Source organism: Crotalus tigris, unplaced genomic scaffold (genome assembly GCF_016545835.1).
Source record: "Crotalus tigris isolate CLP2741 ecotype Arizona unplaced genomic scaffold, ASM1654583v1 scf7180000018217.1405312, whole genome shotgun sequence".
Lineage (NCBI taxonomy): Eukaryota > Metazoa > Chordata > Lepidosauria > Squamata > Viperidae > Crotalus > Crotalus tigris.
Genome location: NW_024096887.1, coordinates 397175 through 423295, shown reverse-complemented (window position 1 = coordinate 423295; position 26121 = coordinate 397175). Strand labels below are relative to the sequence as shown.

The 26121-nt window shown below is 37.2% G+C and overlaps 3 protein-coding genes across 3 annotated transcripts in view; 1 reads left to right on the top strand and 2 right to left on the bottom strand.

Moving 5' to 3' along the window:
* Positions 1 to 7754, bottom strand: part of TADA1 (transcriptional adaptor 1) — a 29939-nt gene extending 22185 nt beyond the window's left edge. The window contains exons 1-2 of the mRNA XM_039348965.1: positions 7606 to 7754; positions 2141 to 2232 (exon numbers count right to left, since the gene is read on the bottom strand). Of these exons, the coding sequence (XP_039204899.1) occupies positions 2141 to 2232; positions 7606 to 7679 (166 nt within the window). The 5' untranslated portion in view covers positions 7680 to 7754. The remainder of the gene's footprint in view (positions 1 to 2140; positions 2233 to 7605) is intronic.
* Positions 7755 to 8722: 968 nt separating this feature from the next.
* PRDX6 (peroxiredoxin 6) lies at positions 8723 to 24642 on the top strand. The gene is made up of 5 exons (XM_039348968.1): positions 8723 to 8899; positions 15594 to 15750; positions 21066 to 21212; positions 22184 to 22330; positions 24057 to 24642. The coding sequence occupies exons 1-5, from the start codon at positions 8808 to 8810 to the stop codon at positions 24180 to 24182; spliced, it is 669 nt and encodes a 222-aa protein (XP_039204902.1). The 5' UTR covers positions 8723 to 8807; the 3' UTR covers positions 24183 to 24642.
* ANKRD45 (ankyrin repeat domain 45) overlaps positions 15757 to 26121 on the bottom strand; it is a 40113-nt gene continuing 29748 nt past the window's right edge. Inside the window, exons 6-7 of the mRNA XM_039348966.1 lie at positions 19637 to 19681; positions 15757 to 16801 (exon numbers count right to left, since the gene is read on the bottom strand). Of these exons, the coding sequence (XP_039204900.1) occupies positions 19647 to 19681 (35 nt within the window). The 3' untranslated portion in view covers positions 15757 to 16801; positions 19637 to 19646. The remainder of the gene's footprint in view (positions 16802 to 19636; positions 19682 to 26121) is intronic.

The window sequence follows — 26121 nt, the reverse complement described above, 5'->3', positions numbered from 1 at the left end:
TGGTTTTTTCCCTGCCCAAACAAATTTATTAATACCTTTTTGCCATTCATCTAAATTACGTTCGTTCTTTAAGATAGGTAACATTTGGAACAAAAAAATAAACTTTGGCAGGACATTCATTTTAATAACTGCAATTCTGCCCATAAGGGATAACTGTAAATTATTCCAGTTTTTTAAATCCTTCTGTACCTCCATCCACAGCTTTTCATAATTATTTTTATACAATTTTACATTAGAAGCAGATAATGTAACCCCCAAATATTTTACCTTATCAACAATTTCAAAGTCTGTTAAGTTAACTAGAGCCTGTTTATCACCATTAGTCATGTTTTTAGCTAATATTTTGGTCTTATTATTATTAATTTTAAAGCCAGAAACACGTCCATATTGTTGAATCAATTGTAATAATTTCACCACCGAAGAAACAGGTTGAGACAAAGTAACAACCAAGTCATCTGCAAAGGCTCTTAATTTATATTCTTTTTTATTAATTTCTATTCCTTTTATTTCTTGAGACTCCCGAATTTTAATCAACAAAATTTCCAGTGTTAAAACAAACAATAACGGAGACAACGGGCATCCCTGTCTTGTTCCTTTTTCTATTACAAAAGCCTCTGACAAACCCCCATTTACAATAATTTGAGCAGTCTGTTTTTGATATATATTGGATAATACTTGTAATATATTTTGTCCAAAATTCATCTCCTTGATTAAACACAGCATAAACTGCCAATTCACTTGATCAAAGGCTTTTTCAGCATCCAAAAATATCAAGCCTGCAGAGACTTGGTTATTCTTTTCTAAATACTCTAATAAATTAATAATTTGTCTAACGTTATTCTTCATATACCTTCCAGTTATAAAACCCGATTGATCCCTATGTATAAACTGCTGCAAGATCCCCATAAGCCTGTTAGCTAAAATTTTTGCAAAAATTTTATAATCCACATTTAAAAGAGATATAGGCCTATAATTTTTAGGCAAAGTAAGATCTTGACTATCTTTTGGAATCAATGATATAAATGCATTACGCCAGGATGGAGGGATCTCTAACCCCTGTAATAAATTATTAAACAGTTCACACAACGGTTTGATCATCTCTTCTACTAAAGCTTTATAATAAATAGATGTCAACCCATCCGTACCCGGCGCTTTGCCCAATTTCAATTGTTTAATAGCTGTAACAATTTCTTCCTTAGTAATTAAACCGTTAATCTTTTTTTCCTGATCTTCTGTTAATTTAGGAAAGTTGACTTTGCCTAAATAATTATTTATATCTGTAATTTGAATATTGGTACCCTTATATAATTTTTGATAGTATTCTAAAAAAGATTTCTTAATCAATTCTTTCTGATAAACCAATTTACCATTATAATTTATTTTATCTATATTCCTCTGTTTCTGTTTTTTTCTTAACTGATAAGCCAACCATCTCCCTGGTTTATTAGCGTTACAAAATGTATTTTGTTTCATAAATAGCAAATTAGTTGCAGCTTGATCAGCCATCAGCATGTTAAATTGTGTTTTTAACAATTTTAAAGCTCCTTTAATCTTTTCATCTAAGGGATTTGAAATTAAAAGTTTCTCTTTTAATTTAATCTCCTCTTCCAAGTCTTTCCGTTTCTGAATCTGTTTCTGTCTATGCAAATTATTCATTTTTATCAAAATACCACGCATAAAAGCTTTACTTGCATCCCAGACCATTGACATTGATGTTCCCTTGTTCATATTTAAAGTAAAATATTCCTTTAAACATTCCTTTAATTTATGAACATAATTATGACAATAATTTTTATTAGGAAACAAACTTGCATAACTTCATAAATTTGCACAGAAGATATAATAGCATTTTCCAAGTCCAATACCAGGCTCCTAATTCAGCAACTTAAGATTTTCAGCTTTTATCTTCTAAAAATTCTTCAAGGGTAACTTTTACTATGGTAAATTCTTATAAAGTATTATTATAAGGCATGATAAACTATTCAAGGCTAAAAAAAGTGGTCTCATAGTTCCCACAGTCCACTTTTTAGTAACTAAATATAATTGAGATACTGTTTCAAAGCATTATAATTAATCCCTAGACATTTGAAACTGAAGAATTCAGAAAACTAGGTGAGCAATTCAGAGTTTATTTTCATACCACTGTCTTGAGTGAGAAGTCTCCGAGCTTCCAAATCAAATTCTTCTTTGCTGATTTTTTGTTTAAACCATAGTTTCAAATTAGCCCAGTACCTGGCAAGATAACAATAATGAATTATCAATAATGTATTTATCCTTTTAAAAGTTATCTTTTTTCCTCTCTAGTTGCTTTATGAAAGAGTATCATAGTTTCACAGAAAATATTTAATGAGCAGAATCTCAATTGCAACCAACAGATTTGAGATTATAGTTCATCTTGTTCTAAGACAGGGATGGTAATCTTTTGATGGCCAAGAGTGTAGGGAGGGCTAAGAACCAAAATATGAGTGGGGCCACATTAAATATTGTAAAGTTCGGTCTAGAGATATTGGGATGTTTTTATAGTGATACATCTATGTTAGGGCCCACACTATACTTTTTATCTGTTTTCCACCTTCAGTTAGCCAGAGAGGACTATAAAATCTTAGTAAAAAAAAGACAGTATAAAGGTGATTTGGAGAGTGCAGTTTGCCCCACCTATCTTAAGGAAAGAAAGTACTATCACCCAACATATTCCAGTTAGAGTACCTTAAAAAATTATTGGAGCTTATTTCACAAAAAGGAAAATGCGGATTATGTTCTTTCTACTTTTACCCTTGGCAGTAAATCTCTTGTTGCCTATTTCAAACATGGGAAAAGGTCATATATTTATTAAATGAGCAAGCACAACTTGGAATTTTTCAGAATCTTAGCTATATATTTCTAGATTTTGTAGAGAAATATATCCTGTGCATATTTATTGTAAAATGAATAATATTCAGAATGTGGAGGATCATATTTGTTATGTTTTCCTGTCATTGGCCCTAAAAACAAAAGACTGCTTTTAACTGTAACTGAACATTAAGATAAGAATGAGTTTATTGGACAATACTAACAGATGAGGGAAATCATAAAGGATAGCAGAATTGGTAAGAAAAAATAGGAAGAAACATGTTTTATGATTATAAACCCTCTGCACTGTCAAGCAGGATTTAAAAAGCAGAGATGAAAGGGAAAGTTAAAAGGGAGACCATCCAATGTGAAGACTTTCATGAGCTGGAAGTTTTGAGGATCAGAAGTCCTCATTCTGTATTAGGGAATTTCTTTTGCCTCTACCTTAATTTTTGTTCCAAACATTTGAAAACACTTTAAAAATATGTTCCAAAATGAAACTGTCCTCCAGTGACAGTCTACCTTTTCACTGATTTTTTAAGTAAAAAATATACTGTTTTGCTATTTGGAATCTGGACATTTGGGTAAAAATCTTAGGTGACTACCTAAGTAGTAGTGTACAGCTAAATAATCAACAGGGGGAGCTCAAATTCTGCCTTTAAAATGTCCTATATCTTGACAAAAAAAATTAAGAAGTTTGAGAACTCCGCTGCAAAAGAAATTACATATATGACAAAAGAATTTGCAGGAGAACATTTATTATTAATCTACATTTGTATTTCATGTACAAACAACTGAATAGTAATATTGATAAAATGTTTTATTTAAAGATCTTGAATGCTACTGCCCAGATCCCCCTAAAATGAAGCATAACATGTCATTTCATCGACTTATGTTCACATCAGTGAAAATGTTCAAGTTCTGTGAATTTTGAATTGCATCTTGTTAATCATAATGCCTGTTGTTTGCTGAAAAGATACTTTTTTGGAAATCAGTTGCAGTGCCAATTTAAAAATAAATGTGTCCTTGATTGCAAAAATATCAATTCAGATGAGCCTATTTATTAATAAAAAAATGATCGATTTTTCATTGGAACCCTAGGATTGACTAAGATTCTCTGTTGGGATACACAAAGCCCCTCACAAACAGGGCATGGAAAAGAGTAGTGGTTATGACAATTAAGCCAGCTAAGGTTTGTAATGCAGACCAGCCATTCAAAAAATTGTTAAAAGACTACCTAGTTGCCCAGCAAATATTTCCATGCCTGCTGGCAATAACTATCTAATACTGTTTTCTCCTCCTCCTACATGGTTTTCTTCACTCCCTTTATTTATAAGATAGGGAATGATCAGGAATCTGATAGCAATTTTTCCAACTCTTTTTTTTAATCACCATAGAGTAGACCAGTGGTGGTGAATCTATGGCACGGGTGCCAGAGGCGGCACTCAGAACCCTCTCTGTGGGCACGCGCACTGTCGCCCCAGTCCTAGGCCTTCAGCTGGGTTTTATAAAACCTTTTCACTTTAGGCCTCTGCCGCCATGTGCAAAAAAAAAAAAAAAGGTTCAATCAATGAGTCAATTTCAACTTCTCGCGGGGAAAAAAAAGATCTTGCAAAGTTGGAATTGATTAAATTTTTTTAGTCCCACCCAGTCTGCCGTTACCACTGCAGCCATGCCCACCCAATGGGCCACACCCACCTGGCACCTGACAATGCATAAGTGGGTTTGGGGCTGCAGTTTGGGCACTCGGTCTTTAAAAGGTTCGCCATCACTGGAGTAGACTAACACAGCTTTACTCTTATAAAATTTTAAAATAATGTATTTAAAATAATAGTTAATTGTATCATGATATATCACTGAAATACTGATTAGGCATGAAAACAGCAAAATAATACAGTGAAACTGGCAATTAAGTTACCAAGACAAAATACTCTTTACAAAGCAGAGATTGAAAATGACAAATTAGGATCCCAAAAAGAAAAATTTCATAGTGTCTCTGGGGAGTGTACAGCAAATGATTATAACATAAGTAGAACTATAATTTAGTAATTATATTTCTATGATGCAGTCTAAAATTCAATTTACTTTTTTGCAGCTATATTACAATTTTAATCAATTTTCAATCAAATTCTATTTCAATTTTTTTCAAAAGTATTAAGACAGGGATTGTACATTCTATACTACATAGGCTGTTGTTTCTAAAATAGAGTTTCACTGCTTTTGTTAAAATGTTACTCTTTTACCCATTTCTCTAACTTGTCAAGATTGTTCAAAATTCTTCTTCTTCCAGGATATTCAAATATTTAATTCCATTTTATGTTAATTGCAAATCTAATAAGCATTCTACTCATCTACTCCCCACTGTCCACCACCAAATCATTAAAATATGTTGAAGTATATGGAATTTAGGATTGAATGTACAGAATGTTACCAGATACCTCAGTTCAATTTGATGAGAATGCATGGTGCATGATTTCTGAGCAGTTATATAGCCATTATATTGTCCTGTTATGCAGCCTATATTAAACTAGCACACTCATTTTTTTATTAGATGCTGTGTTAAAATTGAGATACAGTTAAATTCAGGGTATAACAGCAATTGGGACCAGAATTTCTCTTGCTAAGCAAGACGGTTGTAAATCATGTCATGTGACTGCATCACTTAGCAACATCACCAATCTTAAGAGTCCCAGCTTTTGTTGCGATCTGAGTATCATTCGGGTCATTAAGCAGGAAAAGTCAGGAGTCACAGGCAAGCAGACCAGCAGCTTCATGGGTGTGCCGTAGACGGGGGTTCTGGAGCATCAGCAGATGCACAGGTGCCACAGACAGTGCCATGGGTCCACAGCATAGATAGGTGAAAAAGAAGCATGAGTTGGAGCAACTTTTGACTTCTTGCCAGATTCCCCACTGACTCTGCTTGTAGGAAACAATGATTGCAGCTCACTTTGATATAATAATCACAAGTCAGGCACTGGGCATCTGGATTGCAATCATGTGACTGCAGGATGCTGTGACAAGCACAACTTTGAGGACTGCTCTTAAATCCATCTTCAGTGTTGTTACTTTGAATAGTCACTGAAAAAGTAGTCATACTGAATTCAACTAAGAAATAACCTTTTAAAATGTGTTTTTGATAAATCTACACTGATACAGTTTTGAAGGAGTTTACACCTCAATTGCTATATAATCTAAGTTAGAATCTTCCCAGATATCTATTACTGTTACGTAGCTTTTGAATCCTTTTCTCCTTTTCTGAAGCTCGGAATTCTATCATTTCTCAAAGGTGACATATAAAAGGCCAGACTTTCTATCCACGTACCCCACACTGGTTCTCCTAAGTGCCCATTTCTCTAGTACTGGTTGTAGGCAAATAAGGAGGATGGCTGAGAGTGGTATTCTCATTGTGGCCTTTGATAAATATATTAATATAAATAAAATAAAAATTTAAAATATATTATTTTGTTTCATTTTGTCTCAGTTGTATCTCTCATACAATTTTATACAGTTATAATGGTGAAAAAGGATATTATATTATGTGGGACATCATAAATAAAGAGAAATTCATTCATTAAATGAATTAATATTGCTAAACAGTGATAGATGAAATTAAGCCAACATTTTAATTCCTGTACATTATTTCTAGAGTTAATTTGATGTAGTGGTTAAGGCACCAAGCTAGCAATTGGGAGGCTGTGAGTTCTAATTCTACCTTAGTCATAAAGTCAGCTGGATGACTTTAGGCTAGTCACTCTCTCTCAGTCCTAGGAAGGAGGCAAAACATTTCTGAAATCTTTCCCAGAGAACTGCTGGGACTAGTCTAGGTAGTAGCCAGGAGTTAACACTAACTCAGAGGCACACATACAAAACACAAATCTTTGTTTCTATAGAGTTTTCAGGCATTTCCAATATTTCATTTAAATTACACATTAAAAAACCCCAATGTTTTAAAATGTGGAGGATTAATATTGGCCCATTACAAATAGCTGGCTTGTTTATTTTTGTATATGCATTAAATAAGCCTAGTGGCTTATTTGGGCCTGACTTCTAAAAATCAAGTTACATTAATTTATTGCAGGAAACTAGAAACTTATGATATTTTAAAGACAGACCTTCATATGTCTACTCAGAAATAAGCTGCTGAATTACTTCCAGTGTATATAGTATTGCTGCTTTACAGAATTAGATAGATATTTCCTTAAATGTGGGTGCAGTAATTTTTAGGCAGTGATTGTACATATATTTGATTTAAAAACTTTAAATTAATGTGCACATGACTGTGTATCAGTCTCCAAGGTGCACAAAACCACCCTTGAGAATTTGTGAAGCACTTGAGAGTGGCTGCATAAGTCCTAGTTAAAATTATGATTGTGATGTCTTGAATAACTTAAAGCCTAAAGAGTCGGATGCTGTACCTTAATGACTAGTTTCTACACCTATGAGCAGCAGATCTTTCATCCTTTCTAATCAACATTTCGTGGAGGGGCGGGAAGGAATATTTGTATTGCCGAGCAGGTTGAAATAAGGCCTGCCTATTTGGTTCTGAAGAAAAATAAAATGAAAAGTAGAAAAATATTGTCCGAAAAGGGCAATGGGTTTATATACGGAGAGTAGAGGGCTGATTGGGCATCCACTTATGCTCGAGCTTAAAAAACACCCGATGCAGAGAAAATCGAGGTCGATGCTTCTCAGGGCCAACTAGGCCTCAACTGCAAAAATACGGCTTAACGAAGAAACGACGCAGGGAAAAAAGAAAGGCGCCTGATGTTCACTTACTGCTTTACATTTTCGCCCAAAGCTTCGCTCAGGTTTTTCTTGGCCACCTCCAGCTCACTCACGTAAGTCGCCATGACAGGCTCTCGGCAGCATGCACCCGCCCGCTCTCATTTTATTGCCCGCGAGGCCGCGTCAACCTCAGTAGCAATTCTCACCGCTTAATTTGATTCTTTGTTTATCAAGTCCTGGCCGTACGGCAGCGTAACTGAAAAGAGGCTTAAGTCTCTCCGATTCCCAAATGACTGTAAACCGAGTTAAAATTAGACCACGTGAATAACTGTGATCACCAGATCCTATTAGATGCTAACTTGAAAAAAACACTTCATTCTGGAAGCCATTCGGTATCTTTACCAATCGGATTGCAGCGGTAAACTTTGCTCACGCAATTTTTTTTTTAAGAGCAGAGAGAATAGCGCAGGCCAGTAGGACTAAATCCAGGGACGGTGTTCGCGAATGAAACTTTCTAACAAGGGGCTTCGCATTGCTTCGTCCATTGTGATCTCAACGCTTGCAATTCATTCAAGATTTCCTTTAAGGGGGAAGCCTGCCATCTCCCCCTTCTCTAGCGTGACGCGATGCGCTAGTCGCTTTCATGTTTCATTTATTTGTGGGCCGAAAGGAAGTTGTTTAGTTCAAAACAATTTAAAGCAATAGCAATTTTAATTGCAATCCTAAATATTTGATTCAAGTTCATTGGTCAGACCTCGGACTGAACATGTAATCCATTAGGCTGTTCTATAAACTCCATTTTTACTTGTACGCTCTGCGCTCTCGCCAGTCTTTTTAACATTTCCCAGGCTGCCTCCAATTGGAGATTTTTCCTGGCGTCGATTGTTTCCCCTCTCCATTACTTGCTCTTCCGATTGCCTGACTTTTTAGCCTTTCTCCCCAATTATGCTTGCAATTATATAAATATTGCCAAGAAGCACTGTCGTGCAACATAAGATGACTTGCTTCAGAATCGGAAAACATATCCAACCCTAGCCGTAAATTTCCGTTTCTCCGCACCTACTAGAAGAGTGACGTTCTGCTAGAGAAAGTAACCCTAACAGAGGAAGATTCCAGCAGCTCAGCCCCTTAAGTCCCGCCCCCCTCGATAGTCTCTGTGCGTCCTGCTATTACTTCACTCCTTCCAGTCTGCCTTTCGGGTGTTTGGACGCCACTGAGCAGCTTTCCCGCTGTTGCAGAAACAGTCTAGGACTATGCCGGGCCTGCTGCTAGGAGATGAGGCGCCTAATTTCCAGGCTGACACTACGCACGGTCCCATCCGCTTCCACGAATTTCTGGGAGACTCGTGAGTATGAGAGGCGACCGCGGTCGCTGGGTGAAGGCTGCACTTAGTAGGGTTACTCTATTCCAGCGGCTCCTAACCTTTTCTTTACCCCGCACCCCTAGAACGCTTCTGATATATTCTCGCACCCCTTACAAAAGTTCGAAATAACGGCAATGAATTATGCATATACATTATAATTTTGAAAACCCAAGTTTTCCCACCCCCGGTTGGGGGTTGGCTGTATTCGGTGGTCCTCACTTGATAGGACCGCTTTGCCATAGAGCTTTTGCTCCTTTCCTTGGTGGGAGAGTTGGCGTAGAGCGTAATCGCAGGCGGAAAAACGGCGCTAGAGCAATTAAAAGGGCTGCGGCATCTTCGTGGAAACCGTGGATAATTGTCTTGGGTGGAGGGCGGGGATAGCTATCCTTAGCTAATTATCTCCAGCGACGGAAAAGGGCAAAGTAAAACTTTGACTCTGATCCCTCTCCCTTCTGCCAAACACTTGCTTTAAAAATAAGCAATCTGGACTCCCCAGTACTTGCCAAAGTACAGCCCGGGAAGTTCGGCTATACTTGGGAGTGTTACTTGAGGGTCTGTGACGCCCAAAGTTGCCCAATTCTGCATGGGAAGGAACAAGAGAAGGTAACAGCCAATAACGGTGGAGCCTGCCGGTTACTTATCTTTCATCCCATGCTTAATAGTTGCAAGATGTCCTGCAGGGGAAAAAAATAATGTTTTCCACATAATGCATTATTGTGCCTTTAATGATCTGCCTTCTTTGAACTTAACTTATAACCTACCATGAAAGGTGGAATGTTAGTTCTAACAATGAAGGAATAAATTGATTATTGAAATATCTACAGTGTGAAAGAAGTGAACATTATTTAATTCTTACTTCCTAATGCTGGAACACAGTCCCATTTAAATTGGGAAGAAGAGAAAAGAAAATCATTCATGCATAGGTTGTATTTATTGTCACAAAATGTGGCTTTCAACAGAGTTAATATATCAACTAGCTCTAAATTCTCAGAAACCTTTGAGGAACAGCTTTGTCCATAAAAGTGAACTGAATGGTGGATTAGATAATCCTTGGCAAAGTTTTCCTATGCTGCGCTTTTGGTAAGCAGGTACAGCACTTAGCTTGGAGATCTTTAGAGTTTCTTAATGTAACCTTTATTCTTCTATCCTTCTAATTAAATGTATTCCGTAGCATGAAGTGCTGCTACTGTATATGGTGTGTGCTATTCACATTTAGGATGTACTGTATAATATCACAATAACTGTTGACCCAAAGTAGTCAATCTCTTTGAATTATTGGAGACACATTTGGAATTTTGAGAAAGTTGAAGTTCCTCTTACCTAAAGGTTGCTGTAGGGAGGGAACGCCTCTTCATTTGGTAGTTACCATGGTAAATGTGGCCAGTTGCAGAACACCCGTTTATTAGAAGGCAAACTAGTAAGATTATTCGCAGTCACTTCCTGGTCTACCAAGTGTTGTCTACTGCCCTATCTTAATTTTTTTCTTGAGTGAATTGGTAGATTTTCAGGAAAGTACTGAGCAAACACCTGTCTTATTTTTATTTTCTAAAAAACTCTCAGAGCCCTATTTTTGTAAATAAAGATGATATTAGAAGGAGAGGTTTTGTCGGTTTCCCTCTTTTTAACTAAAGGAGATTTTTTTAAAAAATCCAATGGGACCCGGAAGGATGGTGGTATTGTCTATTCCTATTGTGGTTAGAGACAAGCAGTTTTTCTTTGGAATCTGGGTAGAAAACTAAGAATACTTTAATTACATTGGGGAATCATTACTAAGTATGTTGATTTTGTAGGTCCCAATTAGGTCTAAATTACAGCTTCTTTTACTGTATGAGCTTAATGAATGTATTGTTTTAATTGATTGCAATCTAGTTCATTAGAGCTTATATTATCCACTTGAGAATAGTGTTACATATACATTAGGCTTGTGCAGTCCTTCAGATTCAATTTCAAAGGGGGGGGGAACAACATAATTACTATAACAATTTTAAAGTAGACTATATTTTCTTTGGATTTATCCACGTATCTCAGGAAAAAATGTACATGCTTTAAAGAAAATGAAGGCCCTTTAGTTTCATACCCATTTGTGAAAACACCTGTGCTGTTGTCCTTCAGATTAACCCAAAAGGTTAATTTTGCTTCTCACTTCCTAATTGAGGTATTGAAAGTTTTAAGTTTACTATGTAATCTGATGACATTTGAGATTTGGTTATAACTTTGGTTGTAGGACACACAGTCCTATCAAATAAACATTGTAATCACCATTTCTTGTTTTGCCTGGCCAGGAAAACTGGTTCTAATTTTGATGTATGGACTTTTTCAAATCACAAGATCCTGGAGATGCTGCAACATTCCAACTGATCGGCGCTTCTTCTGGGTTCAGCAGAAGCGCCAGGATCAGTGCTGCTTTCCAGCTGATTGGTGCTTCTTCAGGGCTCAGCAGAAGCGCCAGGATCAGTGCTGCTTTCCAGCTGATTGGTGCTTCTTCAGGGCTCAGCAGAAGCACCAGGATCAGCGCCGAGCTACAGCTGGAGCCTGGTGCATTTGCTGAGCCCTGACAGCCCCGAAGAAGTGCTGATCCTGGTTCTTCTGCTCAGCCCTGACAGCCCTGCAGCTCCAGCCATCTCTCGCTCAGGCTTGTGCGGTGCTGCCACCAGTTCAGCTTATTCTCCTCCCCCGCTACTACTTTTCTAGGATGGTCGCGTACCACTTGCCAGGTGCCAATGTACCACAGGTGGTACCCGTACCTCTGGTTGAAAAGCCTTGGTACATTGGCACCTGGCAGGAGATGGCTGGAGCTGCAGGGCTATCAGGGCTCAGCGGAAGCATCAGGATCAGGTGGCTGTCCTTCGGGGGCTGTCAGGGTTCAGCAAAAGCGCCAGACTCCAGCTGTAGCTCGGCGCTGATTCTGGTGCTTCTGCTGAGCCCAGAAGAAGCACCGATCAGTTGGAATGTTGCAGCATCTCCAGGGTCTTGTGATTTATATTCAGATGCTTGGCAACTGATTCATATTTATGACAATCACAATATCCCAGGGTGATGTGAAGTGACCAAAATCTGCTGCAACCACCCAGCAGACGGGGGAATAAAAACCAAACACCCCCCACCCCAACCCCGCTGCCAATCCTCAACAGAAATGCTCACAACAATGAAAACCTCAGACAGGAGGAAGGGCGGGCAGGAAGGTGTCTTGCTCGGCTGTGGTTTGGGGGGCACATTTTTCAATGCCATTGTAACTTCGAACAGTCACTAAGCAAACTGTTGTAATCGAGGATTACCTGTACTTTATCACTTTTTTCCTTTTTTTTTTTTTTTTTTAGTCATCAAGTTTTTACATCTTGCTAGGCGACTGGTGGTACTCAGATGTTGCCATATCCTAAAAGTGGTGCAATGGGTGAAAAGCCCTGTTCTAAAGGAGTTTTTAGCAATTTCTATTTAGCTTCTATTGCTCTGCTATTGTTAGCTGTAAGTTTTGCTGCAAGGGATTTTGAAGTATTTTTCTCCTGAATGGATTTTGCCTGTAGCATTCCTTTACTTATAAATGGAGCCATTTGGGGAGGCTGCCTTAGCCAATATTTATTTACATTTTTTTTTCTTCCTTAACTTTCCTTTCTAGCCAGTAGCTAATTCTTAAAGGGGAATGCGCCTTTTTAAACTAGTTCCTTCAATGGCTTCTCTTTTCTGTCTCTGGAGGTTTTTTCTTGTTTGAATATATGTAAGAGAGAAAATATTGGGGGAGGGGGGTGTTTCAATTTCTTCCTTCAGAAGGAGATGGGAATGAGAAGGAGGGAGGGAGGGAAGGAAGTCCTGCCTTAGCACTTGGCCATCAGCAGCCCTGCCATTGACTTTGCTTGTCAAAAGGTTGCAAAAGGGATTACATGATCCTGGGACACTGTGACCATCATAAATATAAATCAATTGCCAAGCATCCAAATATAAATCACGTGACCCTAGACATGCTGCACTGGTCATAAGTGTGAAAAATAGTCATAAGTCATTTCAGTGCAATTGCAACTTTGAGCAGGGTTGGGTTTTTTTGGTCATCAAGTTTTTGACACCTTGCTAGGTGGTATTCGAATATTGCCATATCCTAAAAGTGGTACAGTCGGTGAAAAGGTTGAAAAGCCCTGGCTTAGAGGATAAAGGTTTAAAAGAAATGCTGATACATATGTCTGGTAATAAGCAAAATTCAAATTGATCAGTTTCCCTATATTAAAGGCATACCACAATGAATTTGTTGAAATGACTCTATTTGGGCCAATAGCAAGTCTGTAAGGATAAGGGACTGGAATTGTCTCTTTCATTTGAGCAGTAGTGTTACAATAGTGTTAGAACATTTTAACTTAGATCCATACATTCATATGGGTATATTCTTTTGATTATTGAAAACTTGAAGTCTTTCTTAAGATTATATTAATCATTAGGCTAAGAAATATATAAAGATAGATTTTGGAATAGTTTTATAACTAGATTTATTTTAAAAAAAACTATGTGCTTCTCTAATATAATGTGATTACTCTGGAAATACATAAAATACAAACATTTGTTCATCATAGTTAGACTGTAAAACTGTTAAATCAGTAATATAATCCCTTGGGTTAACTATTAAATTGGTACTCTGAGACAAGTAATTTCATTCCCAGAGATACAGACAAAAGAGCAAAAGGTAGATTCCTGTTGCTCAATAAGTTTTTTGTTCCCTGTAGCAGCTGCTTGACTACAGGTAGAGTCCAATTTAGCATCTTCCTGAGTACTAGGCATTCAGCACCCATAGTTCTTAGCCAACATAAGGATATGGTAGATGAGTGTTTCAGAAGTTGAAGTTTGATATATATGGAAGATGTCAAATTGGAAAAAAATTAGAATACAAAATGAATCTTTGCAATAGGCCAAGAGTTCCAGATAGAACATTATATGATTGCAAGAGAAATAAAAGGCTTCCTATATTGGCTGACATAAATTCTGTATGTGAATGTAATTTACATCTTCATCTGATTATCATATGTTTGATGATAGTATTAAAACAAGTGTGTCAGCAGTTGTCTTACAGTGTTGTAATATGCATGCAGAAATCAACAGTGATCTATTAAGGGTTTCCAAATTTGTCCTAACTTTGCTATGTACTTTTCTGCTTGAGTCTCCAAATTATGGTAGTACTATCTGCAACATTTATAGTATTACAGCAGCTTTTGTCACCCACACAGCCATAAATATTTGTAACAAGCCAAAGTAATCTCAAAATGATGACAAATTTACAGAATGGAAATATTACCATTGCCTTTTTAACAGCGACTTCTTAGTTTAACAAATCCTTGATAATATGAGTGACCTTTGTGTAACTTTAAAGTGAGTTCATGCATCTGAATAAGCCATAATCAGGTGTTCTTCATTTGGACTACTATTTGCTAAACCATTTACTAATCCATATAATTTTATAAATCTATTTTTCTCTTGAGGTAGGTTCACACATCAGAAGAAGCCCAAAATTACCAAGACAGAAATTGTAGACATAAATTAAGCATTAAGACTTCTTAATCTTGAAATATATTTTTTAATTTGGATTATATAACCATGTGTAGAATTTTCAATATTTTGTTTCAAATAACCCCATAGCTCCTAGAAGAAAAGATTATTTCATGAACATCTCTGATTCCATTATGCTTAATTTCTAAAAAGTAACAAAAAGGGAACAGTTAGTTTGTAGCTGTTGCATATATGTAATTCTGCAAATCTCCACTTTTATTGAAACTGGCTGCACTTAACCATTGTTCATGCATTGCCAAACAAAAACTGGATCTTGCACAAAGGATTTTGGGAATATTATACTATTGTGAAAAATGTCTGGGTATGTTGTACAGGTGTGTTTCCACCAAAAGATCTTGAAATGCAGGCAGACCAGTTTGGAGAGGTGGGAGGCAGCATTAGCTTTTAATGAAGCAACAGTATGAAGGCTTGCCAAGGTAATAATCTCTTCGGCAGTGGGGAGTGCTCCAGTTGAGAAGGTATTCATGACTGAGGACTGAAAACTAAATGAAATTCTGGGTGTTGAATAATGGGGCCAGTACAAGGTAAGTGGAAAGAACAAAGATAATTCTGCTGGTACATGAGGAAAAAAGATATGCTAAAATTATTAAAATAACATAACAAGCTTTCTAGCTCTCCAGAATTCTGCTGTGGGCTGGCCTAGCCTCTTCTAACCAAGTGTCCTCTAGATAAATTTGATTTTAGATTTCATAATCCCTAGCAAACAAAGCATTGGGCTTTGTTCAAGATATGGGATTTAAATACTATCTTATCTGGTGAATTGTGTTGGAAAAGGCTGAGTGTAGAGCTGAAAAATCAAAAAGGGGGGAAGGAGTAAAATTAAGGAGAATCATTTAAATCATGGGTCTTCAAACTTGGCCCTTTTATGACTTGTGGACTTCAACTCCCAGAATTCCTCAGCCAGGCACACTGACTGAAGAATTCTGGGAGTTGTAGTCCACAAGTAATAAAAGGGCCAAATTTGAAGACCCCTGATTTAAATATTCCAAGTTATAAACTTTCTAGATGCTATTTAGTGTCAAGTCCTCTCAGCTAGCCAGATCACAGTTGAAAACAAACTTTGAAATAATATTTTAAATCTGCTCTAACTTACTAGGCTTCAATGCTATCTGCCATGTGATTCTTTTTCTTTCAGATGGGGCATCCTCTTCTCTCATCCAAGGGACTTTACTCCAGTGTGTACCACAGAACTTGGTCGAGCAGCAAAACTAGCACCAGAATTTGCCAAGCGCAATGTTAAGTTAATAGCCCTCTCTATTGATGATGTCAGTGACCATCTCGCTTGGTGCAAGGTATTGTGGAGAAAAAACAATGATAAGAAAGATGGGATAAGAATTGGAAAACATTTTGATAGTCTGCATTTAATGTTTTGAGGGATTGCTGAAATGGACAGGATTAATCATGTATGTAGGTTGGGCAGTGATATTCAGATTTTCTTTTGAAAAGAAAAGGTAAGGCTATTTTAGAATATTGTTTCCTGTCTCAATGTGGTAAGAATATACACTAGTAAATTTGACAACCTCATGCCAAGTTGTGACAGTGCATTTAGAGAAGGCTTTTAAATGTACAGAAAAAGAGATTGAGGACCACAGATTAATAATCCTTACATTTGGCCTTGAGCCTCCATCCTGATGCTCTTCTGTAGTTCTATTATGAAGAGATTGAAAACTTCAACATTAATTTTACATTCATCATAATCTTTACAAATACAATTTTAACTGTGGTTAAATTTTGGATAATTGAAGCAAGTAATTTCAGAAACCATGGTTTTAAGATTATTATTTAATATATATACTGCAATGCTAGAGAATTATCTATAGACAAACCAATATTCATAGGCATTCCTATAGAATTATTTCACTGTTTTGTCCCATGTACAAATGTGAAAAAAAAATAAAAGAACAGAACTGTTGCTGAGGTTGCAGGCTCCAAAATTCAGGATTATATTTCCTTTAAATATAATGTTCTACAATTCCTATCATCCTTACAATTGTATCGTAGTTCAGATGTGAACACATTATGGCTGGCTTCACAAGTTTAAGCATACTTATCAATTGTAAGAGAAAAGACAAAAACAATAAGACAGTAATTTGTGGATATCAATAAATATTTTGGTTTTTTAATAAAAGCATTAAAACTGTTTTGGTAGGTTTTTTTTTTTACAGTATTTTTTTTTTTTACAGAATAGTGGGTTTAATTTCATGCTGATATAGTCACATCTAACATGTCAATTTTCACAACAGGCACAACAATACATCTCCGTTATTCTGGCTTTGAAGCCAGTGTTCAGGGACTAGATTACAGGAGCAGTTTGCAGGCATATATGCTTGATGAGTTGATTTCCTACAGACAAGATACAAGTCATTTAAAAAAAATTGCCTATTGCAGAATATAAAAACATTGAGCACTACAGAAAAGTTTATATTAGGATTTAAATTCCAGGGTTTTCTCTTCTCGCCTCAAAGATTGGGAGACACCTACCAGTAGCTAGTATTTATATAAAAGGGTTGTGTCCAACCTGAAGATGCTGATTCTTGCCTTACCATTTGCAGCACTCAGTCATACTGACTTATATTTTGCAGGCGGTAATGTAGCCTTATTATAAGAAAAGTGACAAAATAAATGAACTTTATGAGGAATTTATAATTACCCTTTCCGGTGCTCTAATACATGACAGATAAAAAAAAATAGTTTGGATATGACTATACCAGTAAATGAAAAAAATGCATAGCAAAAATATCACATATGCTATTTAAACATGGTGCTAAATCATTTGTAGTATCACCATGACAGAATAGCTTGTGTTGAAAACATATACAAAAAACAGTGTCTTTAGAATGTAAATACATAGCTACTTGTCATGAAGTTTATTTATTTATGAGACTTATATACCGCTTTAAGTGCAAGCACTCTCTTAGCGGTGTACACCAGTAAGCAATGTATATATATATTTACATTGCCCCCAACAATCTGGGTCCTCATTTTACCTACTCCGGAAAGATGGAAGGCTGAGTCAACCTTGAGCCGGTGAGATTTGAACCGCTGACCTGCTGAACACAGTCAGCTAAAGTGGCCTGCAGAGGTTCATTTTTTAATACTTTCTGAACTCTAAGCTTGAAGTGCTCATAGACCAAATTCAACCTAAGAATGTGTTTCATTATGCATATTTAATTACTCCATTATTCCCTGGTTATTTATAACATAAGTTATATAATCATGTACTTACTATTATCTTTCTCTAAAAATGGAAATAAGTGCTTCTACAGAAATAACTAATTTCATATATACAACATAATAACAAATACCCAAAGAGCAGCAGTGTAAAATGTTTATTAGATGTTTTGAAAGTATTATTTAATAACATTAGATGACGCTACTATTATGCTGCTACTGTTTATTATTTTTTTAAAATTATAGTTCAGCTGCTTTTCCAGATACTTGAAAAACAATTCTTTTTCTAGAGAGCATTAGCAAACATTGCCTATGCCAGTGATGGCGAACCCTTTAGAGACCGAGTGCCCAAACTGCAACCCCAAACCCACTTATGTATCGTCGGGTGCCGGGTGGGCATAGCCCATTGGGTGGGCGTGGCTGTAGTGGTAATGGCAGACTGGATGGGACTAAAAAGTTCAATCAATTCCAACTTTGCGAGATCTTTTTTTTACCCGCGAGAAGTTGAAATTGATTGATTGAACCTTTTTTTTTTTTTTTTGCACATGGCAGATGAGGCCTAAACTGAAAAGTTTTTATAAAACCCAGCTGAAGGCCTAAGACTGGGGTGACAGTGCACGTGCCCACAGAGAGGGCTGTGCGTGCCACCTGTGGCACGCGTGCCATAGATTCGCCACCACGGGCCTATGCACTGCTTGAAACCTACTAAAATAAAAAGTCAACCCTGATTTCTAAAAAAAGAAAATAAATTATGCTTATCTTTTTTTAATACAAATATAGTGGGTGAGTAGGTTGACTCTTCAAAGAAATTTCAAGATGTTCCCTGCATTGGCTGGAGAAACTTAATTATTTGTATATAGGTTTTTTAAAAGAGATGCTAAAATTTATAAAGAAATTATTGTTTCATATGCATAAAATGCTAGCATGAAAATTTGAATTTATAAAGCTGTACTTGCAGATCAATAAATTATATATGTAAATTAATTGAACTTTCAGTTAAAATCTTATACATAAAAAGCAGTATTCAAACAGCTGGTGTTATTTAATTAAAATGAAACCAGGAAAGGTTTTATCTTAACATTTATACATAAAGTTCAGACAAATTATTAAATGAGAAAAAGCAAAAATGTTTAGTAGCATCATCCATAATAACTGGTTTTGCTTGTTTCCCTTCCAAAAAGCACATAAAATTATGCTTATATTGTCATATCTGCTACTGCCTACTCTACCTTTTTTGTATGAACTTTGTGCACACATCTTCTTAGTACACTTGCATTTAGAAGGCAATTAAAATAACATCTGATACTTCATATTGTGGCCAGCCATTGGAATAAAACTGGCCCTGTAGGTAATGGAACACTTGAGAAGCATTGATGGAAGCATATGCAAAGTAACTTCTTGGATTGAGTTTGGTTCCTGCCGATTATAGGCAGCCCATGTACTGGTATTCCTTGAAACCAGTCGCTTAGCCTCTTTTCAAAGTTACAATGGACCTCCTCAAAGATACTTACGGTCCAGTTCTGAGGGCCAGCCCCTCCCCATATGATCACATGACCACATTTTGGACACTTGGCATTCAGCCCAAATTCATGGCCATTTCTAGCACCCTGTAGTCATCTGACCACAATTTACAACTTTTTCCTAAAACTGAAAAATGCTTAGCGATTGCAGATTCACTTAGCCATTGTGATTTGCTTAATGACCACTGCAAAAAATGGTCCTAAAATTAGGTCAGGTGATGACCCACTTTATGGCCATTACAACTTACAATTTTAACAGAGTCTGCCCATTACAACTTCTGGTTGTAATGGGCAGACTCTGTTAAAATTGTAAGTTGAGGACAACTTATAATAGTACAGAAATTGTCATTACCTTCTTCCAGGAAGTATTTTTTATTTCCCAGTCTAGTCCAGGGATTTCCCAATTGTATTTTATTTGTTTATTTTTTAATTTGGCCACCTGTTGGACGTGCTCTGTAACCTATATATAGATCAAAATTTCACTTACCAAAAATCATTCACATTTTTTTGCTGACAACAGAGTCTTGTCCACCTGTATTAACCATAAAATATATTAGATTAATTATAAAATATGCTAGCATTGTCTCCAGCCTGATGGAAAATATCTCTAACTTATATTTGTCTCTGGTTTTTAATCTTCCTTCTGCTGGCAGTATGTCACCACTACCTAGTTGACTAACTAGAAATGTGGCTCTAGGGCCTTAAATTTTCCACTTTTCTGCTTTACATCTTGTGCAAGGAACTACCGTGTTTCCCCAAAAGTAAGACCCAGTTTTATATTATTTTTGCCTCCAAAAGAGGCATTAGGTCTTACTTTCGGGTAGCGTCTTATATTTTCTGTGACACCTGCTTCGCCTCGCAGTGCCGGGACCAACTGCCCCATCTAGAAGGAGCCTGCATGGGTGCTGGCCCACTTCTGCAGGAGGCTGTGCAGCACATTGTGCCACTGCCGCCACGAGGCGAGCCATGTGGAGGAGGGGGTGAAGCTGCCCCATGTGCACTTGTTTCCTTCAGGCCTCCCCCAGCCAGGCCATTTGTAGGGAGGAGGCAGTGGTTGCTGCCAGGTAGATGATCTTGGGGCGGAGTGTGAAGCAAGCCCCTCCAGTGGCGCAAAGCAGCAGCAGAGTCTTTTGCCGTCACTCCCCCCTGGCTCCGAAATGGCGGAGGGGGACCAGGTCAACCCCGCCTATCCATATGATAGCATGGCAGTCCAGCTCAGGAGGGGAGTGAAAGGGAGCAAGGAATGGCCTGGCTGGGGGAGGCCTGAAGGAAGCAGGTGCGGGGCACATGGGGCAGCTCCACCCCCTCCTTCACCTGCCTTGTCTCATTGTGGTGGCAGTGGCACAATGTGCCACGAGGCCGCCTGCCCCATTATGGCAGCCAGGTGGGAGGAATGGGCAGTGTCCTAACTAGGGCTTATTTTTGGAGTAGGGCTTATATTAGGCCCACCCTCACAAATTTTGGGGGGTGAGATTTATTTTCGGGGAAACACGGTAGGTATGCCATTTTAGTATGGAAGCTAATGGTTGGCTTCTGGTATCAGCAAGTCACTATTGTGGAGAGCCAGTAGTTCACAGAAGAAATTGCTAGTCTGGAATGAATGTACAGATGTAAATCTTAATTTCCCTGTTTTGAGTGAGTTTTCACATTTTTTCCGTCAGTACCAAAATCTGTATAAATAGAATGCAATATCTCAAAAGGTAGGCTACCCCCTTGCAACTATTTTTTTGTTTATTTAGGTTACTCTGGCTTAAACAGTTTTAAGTGTTTTGATCATTTTTATTAATCATAATGGAAGGCTTCTGAAAACAAAGTTTTTTATAACTAAATGAAATAGCACTAAGTTTTTGTACAGAGTTGACTTCGCACTAATTGTAATTGAACAAATTTGTAATAAAATATTTTCCCTCTTGCAGGACATCGGTGCCTACAACAGTGACAAGTCTATTGACAAACTCCCTTTTCCAATAATTGCTGATTCAAAACGGGAACTTTCAGTCCAACTTGGCATGCTGGATCCAGATGAGATAGACAAAGATGGAATGCCTTTGACTGCTCGTGTGGTAAATACCCATTGCCTCTTTTAACATTGCTTTTTTGCAGGCTGCAGTTTTCTTAATTGCTTATGTACCATTTATTGCCTTATTTCTATTTAATCTGTTATTATTTAACCAGATGAGAACCTGTGGTCCATCAGGTCTCCCCATGTAGCCAATAAGTATGTCTGCAAGAAATAAAATTGCTGACATATCTAATCAGAATGGAATGGGTTATTAAATAATAAAATTAGACTAACTTGTAATATTATTTAGAAACCCAGTTCTATAAAATAGATTCCAGGAACTGAGAAGAGTAATAAGTCATTGTTACCAACCTTCATTTGTGACTAACTCAAAATGAAATATGTTGACAGGTGGATTCTCTTTTAATCTTTCAGTTATGAGATTTACTAATCTTCCCTTTTGTAATTTGTTTTTATTATGTATGTATGTGTGTGTATGTGTTTTTATATATATATAAAATTAAAACTAGAAGGGGATAGATTGCCCTGTGTTTTAAGTTCTGCACTCAAAACCCGAGTAGGCCACTATGAAATAAATGAGTTACCTAAGTTCACACATCAACCATTTCAAAAGAATGGTTGCACAGGAACGTTCTCATCTATTTCTCAAATTTCTTTCGTACGTAACAGCTGTAATCTTATATAAATATTTCTCACTTAAATGATAAAGAAAACCTATCATATAACAATTGCGCCAGGTTTAGGATTACAAATGCTGAATAAATGATTTTGGATAAGAACTTAGCCTCAAATGCTATGTGGGAAAATTCCTATCCAAGAATTACATACTATTAAATGCATTGCGCCCCCCCCCCAATGCATTTGCTATTTGTCTTAGAAAAAAATGTAACACTAAATAGTTGGAAAATTATATAATTCCCCAAAGAATTTGCAAGAAATGGATGATTTATAGAACAGTAATATATATGTGATAATTTGTTTTATTTACAATTTGGTAACTTTGCTCTATAGGTATTTGTTTTTGGCCCAGATAAGAAGCTGAAACTCTCTATCCTCTACCCAGCAACCACTGGCAGAAACTTTGATGAGATTCTAAGAGTTGTTGATTCCTTGAAATTAACAGCTGCTAAGAAAGTTGCTACACCTGTTGACTGGAAGGTAGCTGTTTACTTTTATAAATCCATTTAATCCAGTGGTTCTCAACCTGTGGGTCGGGACCCCATTTGGGGTCGAACGACCATTTCACGGGGGTCGCCAAACAAGGCTGTCCACCATTTTTTTCCCTTTTTCTTTGGCCACGCCCCTGGCACCCAGTGATGCATAAGTGGTTGGGGGTCACCACAACATGGGGAACTGTATTATGGGGTCGCGGCATTAGAAAGGTTGAGAACCACTGATTTAATCTAAAGTTTTATTCAGATACTGTGAAAATTGTTGAAGAAACAGATTTTCCTATTATTCCTATTATTGTGGGAGTTGCTAAATACAAAAATATTGAAATAGATTGGATAATGACCTCCATGAAGTTATCAGAGAAATATCTCCTGAGAGTACAAGTTAGTGTTGTGAGATTACAATTACCATTGTCCTAAGTGGAAAGGTTCCTGCTCCTGATGATATTTTTTAAAAAAACATAGATATATTTATGACAGCCCTATAATCAATTGGGTGAGCTCTCCAGCCGTAATCTCTTATGAACTGTCTTCAGTTTCTTACAAGTGTACTCTGGTTTACCCTCATAAGACTTTATTTTTTATCAGCATTTCCATTAATTTTTTTTGCACATTAAAATGTTTGGGTATAGTTTTATATATTTATTAGAGTAACCTGAACTTGCCACATTGATACTTTTTTCAAACCTATTTAAAAGCTGAAATTTGAATTTCTTAATGTAGGTTCTATAATGCCCATAAGGTCATCACCTGAAAATACCTTTTTAAAAAAAAAGCAGGGGGAGAAGAAAAATGATACTTGTGAAATTTTGGTAAATTTTATTTCTGTTTGGAAAATTCCATGAGAGGTGTTTTGAATATCTGTGGAAGACTATTCCAATTGGGCAATATGTTTTATTGGGGTGTGTGTGTGAAATGTTCTGTATGTTGTCTGTTTCTACGTATATACAGAGCACCAAGTTTGTAAATTATTTTACATATCCTAAGGTGTAATATGAGACAAACTAAGTAGCTTTTACTTAGCTACAGATTGTTTTTGTAGGAGTTTTGGCAAGAGCTCTTTGGCAGGCACTTTTTATCTTGGAGGTCTTCTAGTCCAGCCCCCTGCTCAAGCAGGAGAACTATACCATCTCAGACAAGTGACTGTCCAGTCCCTTCTTTAAAACCTCCAGGGATGGAGCGCCCACGGTTTCTAGAGGCAAACTGTTCCACTGGTTAATTGTTCTCACTGTCAGGAAGTTTCTTCTTAATTCCGGGTTGCTTCTCTCTTTGATCAGATTCCAACCATTGTTTCTTGTCCTGTCCTCTGGTGCTTTGGGGAATAGTTTGACCCCCTCTTCTTTGTGGCAGCCCCTCAAATACTGGAATACTGTTATCATGTCCTTTTTTTCTCTAGACTAGCCAAACCCAAATCCTTGAAGTGTTTCTCTTGTTTTGGATTGAGGTAATGTAAAGAGGTACAGAATTAAAACCCTAGTCTTAGATTTATGCATTATAACTATTTTGTCAACTACATGAAGCATATTAAATATTTCAGCTGTAGAAAGGTTTAGAATATATGCAGTAACGTATACAATCCAGCTTCAACAATATATGTCTAGGAAGATGATAGTGTATGTATGCGGTCTGATTCATTGACTGAAGGTTCTGGGCTGTCCAAATAAGAATAATTAGTAAAATTATTACTAATTTTCTTTTCCTTTCCTTGTGAGCCCGGAGACCAGGTCATGGTTATTCCAAGCTTATCAGATGAAGAAGCCAAAAAGCTGTTTCCAGGAGGGATTTGCACTAAGCAACTTCCATCGGGCAAGAATTATCTTCGTTATACCTCTCCATAACAATTGTGAAGTGAAATCATATGAACAGAATGCTGATCGCTGGGACTTTGCAAGACTGGTTGCTTTAAATGTGTGGAAATATACTTTGAGAGGCTGTAGCAAAAGGGAAACAAAGTATCTATTAATGTCTTTTAACCCATTGATTGGTGTAGCTTACAGCTTCAGCTAATCAGTTTAGGCTTGTTTTTTTCAAATGTAATCAGTTTTCCTCGCCTTCTTGGAATTGAATATATCACTTTTAAAGCAGTACAGATTTTTCTTTAATTGATTTTCTGTTTTCCAGGGACATAAAAACTTGATTCATGAATAGCGGATTAATATTTTTTCATTAATTAATTAATCAATTACTGTTACATGTAAAAAAATGCACATCTTGCATTATGTTTGTAAGATTATCATAAATGAATGTTCTTGGATTCAGTTTACAAAATAAATTCAATAAACTATTACTTCAATTTGGGATTTTCATTTTAATCCATTAATTAAAAACCTAATTCAGAAAAATGTGTGTTAATTTTGTGAATCATTAAGGCAGAGGTATGGGATAGGTTTAACAAAGATGCCATCTTTTATTTAGCTGGTTCAGAACATGAATTAAAATATGTATCATTATTCACTCATTCTTAAATATTTCAATACAATGGAATTTCTGCAGGACATCATTCAAATTCTTTCCAAAAACAGGTTTTTCCCTCCACATCTAATAGAAGCATAGAGATTCTACTTCTATGCTAATGATTTGGTTATTTTGATTCTTCTGGGAAAATGCTTAATTTAGTTGGGCCCTGGTGATGCTTTGTATTTGTAGAAAACCAGAGTTTCAGATTTAAATTATTGTGGGCTCTCACTCCTCTATTTGATGTTAATGGGGTTAGACAGCATTACCTTGAATTAAACAGTGAGTCCTTGTTTTTGATGTATAGAGATATAACAGTAAAGTTTCTCACATGATAATTAAACATCTGTAGTTGTCAGAATCCAATTATATTTCATCTCTAGTTATAGACTATGGAAAACCCCATTTCTGCCCTCTCTGGATTCTGTCATATGATGAAGGGAAGGGGGGTGAACAAAGGGGTTTTATGGCCCTCACTTCCTTCGGTACAACTTCAAAGGGACTGGATGTAGATACCACCAAAAGGATTAAACATAACAATGGGGCCATCAGCTTTCATCTACTTCTCTCTGAAGTCTCTCACCGGCAGTGAGGAAAAATGGGGTGGAAATGTAACACCTGGGATTGTCACTGGAAAGATGGTGGGGTGGGGTGGGGCTGCTGGGGACCCCTTAAAACCTTGAACCATAGGGCTTGGGGCCCAGGTCCTGTCTAGAACGCCTGCAACCATTTTCTCTTAATAAAGATGCCTGTTGGAAGAAATATTCCAAGAGTTCTGTCTTCTTAAGATGCAAAGTGGGGTGGGTCCTTACATTAGACAGGACCTGCAGAATTAGTCCACCTGGAAGGGAGAATCTTGCCGGGGGACTTTGTAAAAATTACCATGTCAGACAATGGAGCAAGGAAGGGAGAAAACTCTGGAAAGGAGCCACTGCCCTGACTGAAGCCCTGCCAGATGTCGGGATCTGAGAGGTCAGGTTTCTCAGAAGAAGAGGTGGTGGAGACACGGGACCACAAACCTCGGTGGTCAATGGGCATTGGAAAGAAAGGCGAATGGGAAAAGAAATCAAGAATGATGACCCTGAGACGGGGGCCAACCAACCAGTGTGGAAGCAGTAGATGGAGAAATCCCTGCACGCAAATGAAGAGGAAGGGAGCTGGGCACCATACTTGGGCTGAATCCTAGAGAAAGCTATCGACCTGATGAAGAGAACTCTCAGCTCCCTAGGAGAGGAGAATTCTGAGCCCTACAGCCACACCATCTCCTGGAGCTGCAAAGGGAGAGACACCAAGGGGGAAGTGGAACCTGCAGCCCCTTGGACA

What these genes read in the sequence shown, in the direction of transcription:
- PRDX6 (XM_039348968.1), top strand. Translation starts at nt 8,808, where the DNA reads ATGCCGGGCCTGCTGCTAGGAGATGAGGCGCCTAATTTCCAGGCTGAC. An exon ending in ACCATCTCGCTTGGTGCAAG is followed by an intron (nt 15,751 to 21,065) that starts GTATTGTGGAGA and finishes TCCCTCTTGCAG; the next exon opens with GACATCGGTGCCTACAACAG. An exon ending in CTACACCTGTTGACTGGAAG is followed by an intron (nt 22,331 to 24,056) that starts GTAGCTGTTTAC and finishes TTTCCTTGTGAG; the next exon opens with CCCGGAGACCAGGTCATGGT.